Raw genomic sequence first — 13,613 nt, 5'->3', positions numbered from 1 at the left:
CTATCCTTTTCATGTATGTTTGTATGTATGTATGTATGAGAACTACTATCGTTTAGAGAGGTAATAGTATTTTTAGTGTATATGCTAGGACTTGCATGGATGTTTGTGCTCCGCATGTGTGATCGCTTCTATCCTATTCATACAATTTCATGCGCCTTTGTATAGACACACATTATTTACATGTACGGTTGTATTAGTATTCATTGCCTTTTCGTACGGTTGTATTAGTATTCATTGTCTTTTCGTTGGTTAGTAAGTGTAGGTGTTGGTCGGTAGATGAATAGGTTCTGGTCAGTCCAAACAGCGAGTAAATTAGTATGTGCATCTTTTAGTCACTCAATTTAGTTTTAACATTATATTTCCCCATGACCCGATAAATATTTCAACATTTATATTTAGTGTTCAATTCCGTTTGTCTTCAGATGATCACCCTAATATCAAACCTAATTTTGATATAGAAGTCATGTCCTTTGGAATTTAAACTTAAACTCCCTAAGATGTCTTTAGTGTGTAAACACTCATATTCTCTGGTGACAGTTTGATATTATTTTTGCGTATATCGACATAAGAACGCCTACTGTTTTAATTGCTGTGTGTATGTATCTTGAGCTATCTTTCCCTTTCATTGTTGTTTGTGTGTATATGTTACCATTACTATCCTGTTGTGAATGTGTTAGGACTGCTAGAGTTTGCACGGATGCTTGTGTGCATGTCTATAATCACGCCTATCCTTGACATGGATGTTTGTTTGCATTTGTTAGTACTTTCTTCGTTGTTTAGTAGGTGAAGGTGTTAGTGAGCAGTTGACTGGGTTTGGTCATTTTAAACGGAATGTTGGTTAGTAAGTGTAGGTGCTGCTCATGCAACTTCTTTTTAACATTTTCCAATCCCCTACATATATTTCAACACGGATATGTCATGTTCAAATCGTTTTGCCGAACAGGTCCATATTAATGTGAAATTCTTTGAAGTTTATAGCGGGAATTCCGATTATTCGAGAGTGACATTTTATATTGAAAACCAAATTCCGATTCTAGGTATAATGGGTATGTCATTTTCAATGACAGATGTTAAATTTCCCTTCTCCCCAGAGAGCCTCAATTAATATTAAACATTATGAACGGTTTTAGTATTATTTCGCCCCTTTTCCAAGAGTAAAACTTTCTGATGTAATATGTTACAAGAGGTATCTCTATGATATCAAGTATAATCTATTTTTCATAGTGGTAAAACAAAGTCGCAAGTTGATTGAAGATTGTAAAATACATACGGTATGCCCTTACTGCAGACCAAACATTTAAATTTAAATATCACATACATAAATACACACAAGATATGCAATTGACATCAATGGTTCAAAGATCTTATCACGTTTCGTGTATTTATATATGCACACGAAAGTCGGGTAAATTTCTATGTGTTCATGCAAAGAAGGTTGCCATATACATTTACTAATGGAAACGGTGTTCCAAAACTACAAGATCCACATTACTGGGAAAAAGATAAGTGTCTGCTAAATTATGTTTGTTTGCAGAAGATTGATTTTGGGACACCATCCCTACAATATTGCTTATCATTTATAAATCGCAAAGCATGTAGCATGTGGTGTCAATGGCATACAGCATATCAACCAAAATTGAAGTCATATATATGTGAAATGCTAATTGAATGAGATATGAGGACATTAGAAATAAAGGACAAACGGAAAGGAAAAACTCAGAATGAGTCTTTTAGTGGTGGCAAAAGGGGTGTCTTATTTTAAGACATATAGCTACCTACTCCAAAACCTTCTCACGGGTTTGAGAACGTGTTCCCGGGGAGGGGGAGGATTTGCAAATGGCAGACGGATGTTGTTTAGGGCGGGAAAACTATCCCTAATATCAGCATTAGGATCCAGGGCTGCTAGACGTCCCCTTAAGTGGCCGCCCTTAAATTCTCGGAGTGCGTCAGTCCAGGCCTTAGCCGTCCCGTAAAACAGCCCACCGTCGAGGTACGGAGTGATCTCGTTCAACTATGAAAATGACCAATCTCATTAACAGTTATTGTAAGACGTTGAATCAATAAAAGACTGGGCGATTGTTTATTATGGCACGCTTGTACCTCGTGAGTCAGATAATGAGAGGCAAATATTTGAACGTAGAGAGATATAGTAATATCTCTCATTAATAGACATGAATACGATTTGAAATCAGTATATACATTAAGGGTAAGATCCTCTTTCATTGTCAGTAATCGCTTTCTTGTCATGAGAACATTCTAATATAACACATAAAATGATAAATATAAATGAGCTAATAATCTTTGAGCGCTTTCTGGCGAGGGTAGGAAACATCGTTTTTTTAAAATATCTAAACATATTCTTCAATCATTATGAAAATGTTGAATGCAACCAGTTAGCAAATTATAAAAGACTTAAAATATATAAAGCAGCACGAAGCAATTAGTCCTGAACGTCCAAAATCTTTATCTATATACAAAAGTTAAGGATTGTAGAAACATATCCATTTATACATTTTGTCTCATATTGTATCGATACATTTAGTGTGTTACTCAAATTGTATCGATAGTCACCATACATTTTGATTTATTTATGTCATGCTGACAAGAAGTCCCCGTGCAGAGGTTGATTTAGAAAACTAATTTGAAGTTTGAAGAAGCTAACATATATACCTGTTGCCTCGGGTTATTAGGTGAGAGTCCAGTTCGCTGATCAAATCTCGTTCGTTGTACCGGCATCGCTATGTTTCCTTTTCTCTCCGGGTCATACTCATGTCCCATGGGCACAGGGATATTGAAGAACTCTCGCGGACATCCCGGTCTCTGGGCATCCAAAATTTCTTCTACTACCTGTTGACCTATTGAAAAGCAATACACCAACAACATATTTTTAAATATGGTTAAAATAGCAGCCTTTAATTGTTTTAAATGCCTTAAAATACGTGACTTAGAACTTTGTACTGACTGTGAGTGTGACATGTATTTGAAAGGGAACTTCATTTTTTCAGTCGTTCACTCCAATAACCAAGTGTCTTTGTTCTATTTTCAGTTCACTCTGCTGTATTTCTCTGTACATTGTCTAATGGTTATTCATGCATATTTGTCTCCCGTACAGTTAAATCCAGATTAAGTATCTTGAACAGTTGAATGTTTATGCAAATGATAGAAGTGTTGCTGGTATTCCTAAAACCATTGTTTATGTTGCAGACTTTACAGATTATATCTTATATCCTGACGGCTGAGTTAACTATCTGTGTTTCAATCGAATTATTGAAACATTATTATTATCTAGCTTTAGTGTTGGATATTCATTTACAATATAAGATTTGGTCCACTATCCTTTTAAATGTTTAATGAGTAAACAAGATATTCGCAGTTTACTACCAATTGAATGGAAATATCAATGTAAAAGGCCAGATGTTTTAGTGGTTCAACATTCAAACTTGACAGTAATTGTGTCGAAGCCGTTTGAGACTTGACTGGCATATTAATCTACTAAAACTGCTATGACAGGAATTCAGCAATGTGATAGGACGTCAGCTAAACAGGACGGATGATATTTGAAAAAAAATGCACGTTAACTAAATTCATGTGTATAGTTTCATGCTAAAAACATTCTAGCAGCCATTTCGTATATTTTTATTCATTAGCAGCTATTTTCGTGGTGACAACTTAATGTTCGTCTCTTACATACAGACTTGAAGCAACACCGTCTCGATCCAGCAGGCGGTGTGCACTGCTAAAATCGTCAACAAAATATTATTAGGTTTCAATGTGTTTTCTCATTAAATGCCCTTTTCATTTACCGATTTCCTGTTTCAGTGTTCGAAATTTATCAGAGAACGCGGCATTATTTTGCACCATTTCTGTGATTAGTTAAGCTTCGTTTATTTTGAATTCTTCTGTATGAACCACACCACATGATGCATCCATGTCCATTGTAAACCATTGTTATAAATTGATATGAGCTTTACACGCTCGTTTCATCTTTTTGCTTGATTTATCAATAATGCGTTCGCTATCACTGACATTAACGATCGCTTCTTGAACAAGTTGCACTTTTTATAGTTTTCAAATTTGAAATTTACACATCTACATTTCTGTAACATTGAGGAAATTAATATCGTTAACGTTTTGATTACAACAGTGAAATCTGTAATAGATACATTAAAAGTGGTTTTCTTAGATTTTGACAATATTTTAGTAACATCTACCAGCTTTTATTCTGCTCAATTATGTGTTTATTTTGGTTAAATAAATTTTCATCTGCAAGGAAAGAAAGAAAGAAAGAAAGAAAGAAAGAAAGAAAGAAAATACCAAAGTAGACTAGAAAGGCCGTCCTGTTTCGAAGTGATCCGAGACCAGCCGGTCCATCATGCACCTCTTTGCTAATGATGAAGGGGTTGGGGCGGTCCTTGCCCGACGGTTCGTACACACCATCACTAAATGCCACAGGGCTTCTTCGTACTAGATGTCCATCTGAAATGTGATGTCAGATACTCCGCATAATAGGCTGTGCTATTTGTTACAAAATCATATATCGCTATCTAAATACATTCCTTCTTCTGCTTGAAAAATCCCCAATGAGAATGAAAAATTAGTAAACACCCCCATTTTACCGCCTTGATTACTTTAAAGATCTAAAAAGCCAAACGTTTTGCAGATTAAAAGAACCTTTGCTTTTTGCTCCATACCTAACTAAATCCCTTCAAACCGTTGAATATCCAGAATAACATACGGTAATGTGAGTTATATTTACATGCTGAATTCGTTGAAACATGCGCCTCTCTATTTGGACATTAGTTTTGATTACCTCATTAGATGATAATATTTTGTTGAAACACGAAAACGTTCTTTGGGTTGAAGCATCTTACATTATCAAAATCAGTGAGTTTCTAGATCCTGCTAATACCAAACAACGTTTTAAGCTAATTAATTTTATTGAAGTTGTACGTACAATCGCATGAAATTATACTTAAAGGTCCAAGTACACGACACAAGATACAATCTTTATTCCCTCAGGTCGCGTAGTTAGAGATTAGGAAAACAGTAAATACTCTTTATTCCAATCATGGCGCCTTCTTATAAATGTTGGATACAAAATACAATCTTTTCTCTCCTCAGATCAATGTGTCACAGGTGAGCAACGCAGGTTGCAATATGTATTCTCCTCATTCCAGTCTACCTTGTTGTGGATAAACAATACAACATACATCGCTTTGTACGGATAAGCAATACAATATAAAGTCTTTCTTCCCCTCAGACAACTTTGCTGCAGATAAAGAATAAAAGATGCAATCTCTGTTCAAGTTAAACTACCTTGGTAGAGATGTACCACTCAAGATACAAGTTTTAATAAATTCAGACCATCTTTTACCAGACGAGGATTGCAAGATACAAGCTATATTTCCCTCAGGACATACTTTAACAACAAGGAACACGACATCTAATCTGATTTCATCTCACATCACATTGACACAGATGAGCAGTACAAGATACAGTCTCTTTCCCCTTAAACCACCTTGTTACAGATAAACAATAGAAGATACACTCTTTATTTCCCTCAGGTCATAATACAACATACGCTCTTTATTCCACTCTGGTCAACTTGTTACAGACGCAGAATACAAGATACGATCTGAATTTCCCTCAATTTACCTTGTTACAGATAAGCAATACATACACATTCTTAATTACTATCAGCTCTCCTTGTTACAGATGAACAATACACGAGGATACATAACCAACAGAGGCACAAGCGTGTCAGTATAAAATGAATTATATTAATTGTAGTCATCTGTTATTATCTATACAGTATGTATAATGCCATAATGTGCAACATGTAAATCATATATTGCTATCTAACTTGAAATTCATGCTAAGACATGTTAAATATATTTCACTTACGGTATATTTTAGGACCAATGAATGGAAACGTAGAGTTATGATATATCATTACATTTTTCTTTGATCACAATGGTAAATGTGCATACATGTATATTCATGCGCTCAGTTTTCCGGGACTTGAACATATCACTCAAATTTAAAACCTTTGGTCCCTAATAAATTTCCAGATGCTATTAATATACTTTTGTCAAGAAGAATCTGCATTTCGAAGAATAGCAATAATTACCAAACATATTGATCATGAACTGAAGCATTTGTTGAGCATCGGCAAGACGAACGGCACCACGAATCAAATTTGTTTTATGAAATTCTTGCAATTTGAAAATAATCTTAAAGCGTTCAGATAAAGTAAAAGCAGTACTGAGAAATGTTTTTCACCATGACAAATTCTTTTCACACATTAAAACTATAAACATTCCCTTTATCATGTATACATGATTTGATATCTTTGTACATACTACATAACAGATTCAATAACATCAATTGTATTCCACAATTAACAAGTGTATACATTTTCAAAGGCCATATACAAATCAACACAAACAAAATAAGTTATTTATCAGAGTATTTTTCATTTTGCCGAGACGTCTCTACATAGGTTTTATTTCATTATAAATAGAGTTTATCAGTAACAATAAATACATAACCCTTTTATTTATTGCCTCCCGATATCCGTCTAGTTTTTCTTCCCTAGGCATTCAACGTCTAGGGCCAGATAATGAGTCCATAATCGTAACATGAACCCGTTGTAAGTAAGTAATAGCCACATCATACAGGTTGCCATACCTCAATATATGTCAAAGCATTTTTAATTGTGGCGCCTCCAAATGCACGGGTACATATTTGCATCAATGTGTGGAAAGATAGATGGATGGATGGATAATTTTGATGAATGAGTTGATATACTGATGAAGAAATAAACAAAGAGTAATGAACGAAAACGAAAATGTTTTCGAAATACTTTAGTGAAATCCTTGTATGTCTGGAGTCATCTATATTAAACATCAATTCAGGCATGCATATATATGTGCGTGAGAGTGCTTAAGATTACAATCATGTGCATGCAGATATGCATACATGTGAACAGACATACTGACCGATAGACCAGAGCATGCATAAAGACATAAATACGCGCACATATCCATCCATCAATCCATCCATCCGTCCATACATACATACATACATACATACACACACACACACACACACACACACACACACACATACATACATACATAGATACATAGATACATACATACATACATACATACATACATACATATACATACATACATACATACAGACATACATACATACATACTACATACATACATACACACATACATACATACATACATACATACATACATGCATGCATGCATGCATACATACATACATACATACATACATACATACTACATACTACATACATACATACATACATACATACTACATACATACATACATACACACATACATACATACATACATACATACATACATACATACATACATACATACATACATGCATGCATGCATGCATGCATGCATACATACATACATACATACATAAATCGCACTCAAGGGTTACAAGCTGCATTGCGGTTACTATATGCGTTACAAACCTTCAGCAATGTTTAGGTGAAATATCAAAAAGGAGTTATAGCATTACTTTAGTGACTGAATCTGTTAAATTGGAGTCCGCTGTGATTTACCTGGATCGTTATCAATGGTTCTGTATCACATACTAAAATGGATACATTATTTGTGCCGTGGAAACTCTTTGGATATACAGTATCGATTCATTTTGTTCCCATGCCGATATAGTGATCATTATTTAAACAGTCATCTTATCACGTAAACTTGTAATGCTGATCAGACTTAAAGCTGCCCCTATCTCTTTTCATCTTTCTTCCACAAAGGGTAGTGTGCAAGACTAGTAATAGAAAGAGTGCTTTTTTTTGTCTACCATCTGGTCAGCCAAGGTCGGCTGGTCTGTCCTTGGGCAAAACACTTGACTTTAGCTGCCTCATTGTTATTGCGTAGTAACAGCTCTGAGTTGGAAATAATATTTTGTTCTGGATAAACAGACTGTGCAAAATAACAAAACTTTAATTAATTATATCATCTCAGAAGTAATTTGAGCTAAAATAAACGAAACATAGCTGGACGTGTATTTAGGTAACAATCAATATTGCCAATTGATGTGATGTGATGATTTACTGACGTAGAGCATTGTATTGTCAACAAAAATAATAATACAATAATAATTTGCTGTTAATTAGCATGTATGCTTAAACATGTAATGAAACAATATGGCTACTCTATTTATTATTAACATATGTTGCAAATACCATAAATTTTACATCAACGATGCAGCTATGCAGGTCAGAAAATATTGTTTGCGAAACCAAAGTCTGTGCGTATGTCTCTGTGAGAGAAAGAGAGAGAGAGAGAGAGAGAGAGAGAGAGAGAGAGAGAGAGAGAGAGAGAGATCACCAATTGCCCCCCAGTCAGGATGTATCAGATTGTTGTACCATCCATCCTGTGGAGTCAATTCAAACTCCTTGGTGGAGAAGGCTGTAAAAGATATGTTAGATCCCTTTAAACCGATTGCTAATTTTATAACAATTAATTTAAATAGTTGTGCTTATTGTTTACACAAAACCTAGACAAAGACATTTATAAATGTTGAATAATTATTCAGTCACACTGCACATTTTTATTAAAATGAATACGAATATGGTGCTTTCTGTTCCGTTTCGAACATCAGTAAATTATGTAGCAGAAATAAACAAATGAAGTAAAAGGTAAAAAAACGCGGGCAAAAGGAAACTGGATTATAATGCGATACAATACATTTAGTAAATCGTTTATTATTTTTAGTTAGACAACTATCAAATAATACTGAAAAGTTGACACTGTCGATTTCAATGTCAAAAGCAGAGCATCTGATTAGCATGCGGAACATAAGTGGACTGATTAGCAGTCTCGTATCATCTCACTGGTATCGGGCGTTTCTTATCAATTGACGAATGCCCAAAATCTATACTATCTGCAATAAACTGTAAGTCAATGATTGTTATAGATATTTCTTTAAAGGGAAACAAAAATATCTCTTGTTATTTTTTAATATTCAATTCCATATTTGTCTAACCGATTCCTTTACTTTTTGAAATGCAGTTTATGTCTTTACTACGAAATTTCCGAGTGCACGCCGTCACTGGCTGCCACCCGACTCCCTTAAAAATGCGCGAAATGACTGCCCACGTAAGAATGCTTGAAGGAAACCCAGCTCAAAATTCAAAAGTAGCTTGAATGAATAAACTTAATTTAATTCAGATGATTGAAGATAGCTACATATGGAACATAATTATAAAGATGTAGAATAAACACCTAAATAATCTAACTGAAAGTAACAAGAAAGACAGTATAACCCGCTGAGTAGCAATACTCCCAGTTCGCCGCGATGATTTTAAAGAAGACAACCTGTCCTCTTTTTGAATGATGCATCTAAATATGTGAAATTATTTAGTAACATCGTGCACAATTTTAAAGGTACATTTTGACAGGACAGAATATAACTTATATAACTATGAATTTATTGTGGGCAGAGAATCAGTACGAACACCAGAGATATAAATAAGCAAGTAAATAAATAAATGACTCGCTGAGTAGCAATACTCCCAGCTCGCCGTGATGTTTTTAAAGAAGACAACCTGTCCTCTTTTTGAATGGTGCATCTAAATATGTGAAATTATTTAGTAACATAGTGCACAATTTTAAAGGTACATTTTGACAGGACAGAATATAACTTATATAACTATGAATTTATTGTGGGCAGAGAATCAGTACGAACACCAGAGATATAAATAAGCAAGTAAATAAATAAATGACCGCTTTCGAATTGCAGGCCCCATAGCAAATAATTGATAACAAAAGTCAGCCAAAAAGCACTTGGAGCTACATTAGGGCTGTATCGAGAAAATGGCAAAGTTTGGATGATAGAGTCCTGCGGAAAATTGGTCAAGATGGCGGATTTATACGACTGCGGGGTGGAGTGATGGAGTTGATGGATACCTCCGACGCGTAAACGTGTGGTTAGGTAATATTCTATAACTTTTGGCAACAATCTATCTTGAAGCACAAATAACATTCAGTCATATTTGCAGGTACCAGGACGAAAGACCATTCTCGATCGAAACATAAGGAGTGTATAATTCTCTTAGCAGTCCGACTAGGTCAAGATATTTGTAGACTTTGCTAGTTTTCTCATTTGCTAGCTTTATTGTTTTCTCTGAAGTTGAGTAAAGAAAAGTAAAAGAATGTTTCGTCGCCTCCTACACTCTCATTCAAATGTCTCTTGTCATCCTCTCCTTATTTTTTCGAGTTGCTTTTTGGCGATTTCAAGCCGGGTGTGTTGATAATGAGCCGCCTACAAATGTTTCTGAGCTCTAATTGGTTCTTCAATATATTAGAAAGAGCTGACGAATAATGCACGTAATAACAGAAAAATCTTCACTGTTTACTAAGTAAGGGTCTTTCGTTAATTGTTCCCGTCACAGATGTCACTTGCCGCTCACCAATTACAGACAACGGTCGTCCAAAACTAGGGTCATCTTCCTGAACAACTTTAAATTGATAAAGCCGCCTGAAAATTGAAGAATATAACAAAGCATTGCAAACTTTATGCGACTCGGTCTAATATCAGTCGGAGAATACCTTAAGAGCCCCAGGACCTTGCAGTATACTCCTTGCACAGTTGCATAGTTGTTCTCTTACTCCGATATTTTCACGTCACTGTCATTTACCAATGTAAAATCACATGCATATATCTGAAGGCGACCGGCATACATCATGTTTAGCTGCAGATCATAGTGATAGATCTTTATCTTTCTTATCGATCGGCATTACATGTATTAAAATGTTCCAACAAACCAAAAACTCAACAAAGTGTTCAGAATTTGTCAGATATTAACAACATGCAAAAAAGTGAATTCAAAACATTTACCTATTCGAGAAAGTTTGCTGAGATGTATTTTGAGACGATGCACTAATATGAAACATTATTGTACATCTCTCCAACATCCAACACTTTATAAATAATGGAAGGTTATCAGTGGGACTGTATCAGAAATGTACCTTCTTACGGAAAATATATCTAAAAGTTTTAATCTATCTGACAAAATAACAACAAAGCCAAAGCTCGAATACTCAGTAAACTTAGACTAATGATAGTACAAGTCGGCCGTATTTGCAACAACTGTGTGATGCCAGAAATAAATATATATGTTTGTGCTCTATACCCATTATATGACAACCAGTGAATAAAAGTGAGAACAGTAAAATGAATACCATTATGGAAAATGCTATTGAAAAGTATATCATCTGAAATAATTCATTATTCTGCCAAAGATGTACACTATTCCATTGAAGCAATAACAAAAAGAAAGATCTTATCGGTTATAGTTACCCAGGGTTGGTTGGAGATATCAAGCATTTTTCATCCAGGAGTATGAACACACTAGATACCGTAGATTGTGAATAATAACGAATTTCCTTCGGAAATTACTATGCACTGATTTTGTTACTAATTCATACTGGCAAAACGTCTGTCGATTGTTTGTTATTTGCTTAAATGTTTATTTCCCCTCAAATTACACATACAGCAATTATCTTTTAAGCCACATTGTCCTTATGCCAAAATGTACATGTGAATGACTAACTGCATGCTCTTTGTCATGTACTAATTATTTCAACCAGTACAATATCCAGTTTTAAAATATCAGCTTCTGATATTAATTGGATAGATTGTCATTTTATCTACTTTGCAGGAAGGAAAAGGCGTTACGTACATAAGTAAATAATGTATAGCTTAGTGTACTTGATATCTTGTCCCCACCTGGAGATCTCGTGAAGAGAAGTTTTTAAAAATATTAACTTCGGTCCAAAATTTCCCATATTTTGTTACGTATGCTACAGACCTGAATATTTTAGGAATACAAAATCTAGATATAATAATTACCTGTTGAAACATTTGCAAGAAGAACAACAGAAGCAGAACAAAGTAACTTAATAATGTTCATATCGGCTCTGATCCGACTTGGAACTGGAATATCCTCCTGCTGACAGGCTTTACTAAGTCTACATATATACCAAATTTCACTACCAGGAAGTGTTGATTTATTTGCACGGCTGTCTTTAAATGTTAACCAACCATCTCACTTATTCATTGCAATTGAATTTGAGCTGGTCACCAATAACGAAATCAAAACAATGAATGCATATATTGATTGGCATCTATTAAAAAGCTATAAGGCGTGTTGAGGTAATCCACAAGCTCTTAAGTGATTGATTGTCTACAAGATAACGTGCAACTCCTGGTTTTTTTTTCGAATGTCTTTTTTGTGCTCACGAAATATCTACCGGGGACCATAAAGTTTTCCCGATAACTGCAATGTTTCATGTCCTGTTCGTGTCACTTTCATTATCGTCTAATACCTTTTTATATAAATTTTAGGATTGAAATAAAGTATTGTATGAAGCTTTACTTACAAACACCAAGCTGAAGTTCCAATTTCGTTTCTGTTTGGAAAACGTAAAATAAAATTTGCCAGTTCTTGTCTGTTACATTGCCCTTTAACTGCATGATATGGGTGTATGGACACATTTCTCGTCTGTGCTTGACTTTCACATCGTGCTATTTGCAGGACACCTTCGAATAAACAAATGTGTTAAAACTGAGTGTGGATTTTAAGCCAGTTTCAAACCACAAATATCGAACAAGTTTCTTTGCCCTTTTCAATTTATTGGTGATTCAAAAAGTGTCACAAGGGAGAAAACTACTCAAGCAGTAGGGGTCTCAAATCTGGATACCACTAAATGAAGACGGGAGCTTGGAAATTTAAAATAATTATAGTGTATGCTCCCAACAATTTCTTGCGACACCATCTTTCTCACCATGTTTAACTGATACGTGCGCGTATCTGGGTCATCTTTACATTACCAAGCATCCCATTAGCCAACTTCACTCAGTTGTGCCCTTTTTTAAAAAACGGTTCCACATGGGAACAATAAGTCACACGAAAAGATTAATTTGCAGCTATGATATTGAATCGTAACTAAAAACACAAGTGTTCAACGATTTGAGTTATACGACGGGATACTCTCTAGTAGTTTATAGCAAAACTATAATTTTTTTTTTGCCTAATTAAAAGAATTTAAACCATGCATCAAAACAAATCAGTCTCTAATTATGCAATTGCTTTACAGTGAGCGGAAGTTCAAACTTGAAACGAGAGCATTGATAGATCATTAATTTACATTGTTTCTTGACAGATCTATATTGTATTTTAAGTAACACACACCCACACATACATACATGCATACATACATATTTGAAATTGGTCTTAAAATTGTAGAATCATATCAGATGCTTAATCCTTGAAAATACTGTTGGAAGGATATTGGACCAGTTTTAGACGTGGAGCTTCATTACTTGCATCTGAGACTGGAACGTTTCTAACTATTTAAGACAATTGAATAGCAATGATATAATCTGTAAGCTTGTACATACATTCAAGTACGCTCAGCAGTAAAACCTAGCTGCAGCACATCTATCCAAGGTTACTCATCGTTTTATTGATCATTACACATAATTAATTAATCCTCTGATTGAAGGGAAGTGTTGTACTTACTGCTATTTTAAA

The 13,613-nt window shown here is 34.8% G+C and overlaps 1 protein-coding gene across 1 annotated transcript; it reads right to left on the bottom strand.

Annotated features, from left to right (window-relative positions):
- Positions 1 to 1,779: 1,779 nt before the first annotated feature.
- On the bottom strand, positions 1,780 to 12,060 carry LOC149771873 (dual oxidase 1-like; the record flags this gene model as incomplete). Its single annotated transcript, XM_089948116.1, has 5 exons — positions 11,930 to 12,060; positions 8,404 to 8,484; positions 4,315 to 4,476; positions 2,671 to 2,855; positions 1,780 to 2,011 (listed from the first exon to the last, which is right to left on the bottom strand). Coding segments are annotated over exons 1-5 (721 nt in total), but the record flags the coding sequence as incomplete, so codon positions are not given.
- Between the last annotated feature and the right edge of the window lie 1,553 nt (positions 12,061 to 13,613).

The sequence above is a fragment of the Sinohyriopsis cumingii genome, unplaced genomic scaffold, assembly GCF_028554795.1.
Source record: "Sinohyriopsis cumingii isolate HCF-2022 unplaced genomic scaffold, ASM2855479v2 utg001621l, whole genome shotgun sequence".
Taxonomy (NCBI): Eukaryota; Metazoa; Mollusca; class Bivalvia; order Unionida; family Unionidae; genus Sinohyriopsis; species Sinohyriopsis cumingii.
The sequence above is the reverse complement of the archived record's forward strand: the minus strand, read 5'-3'. Positions and strand labels throughout refer to the sequence as shown.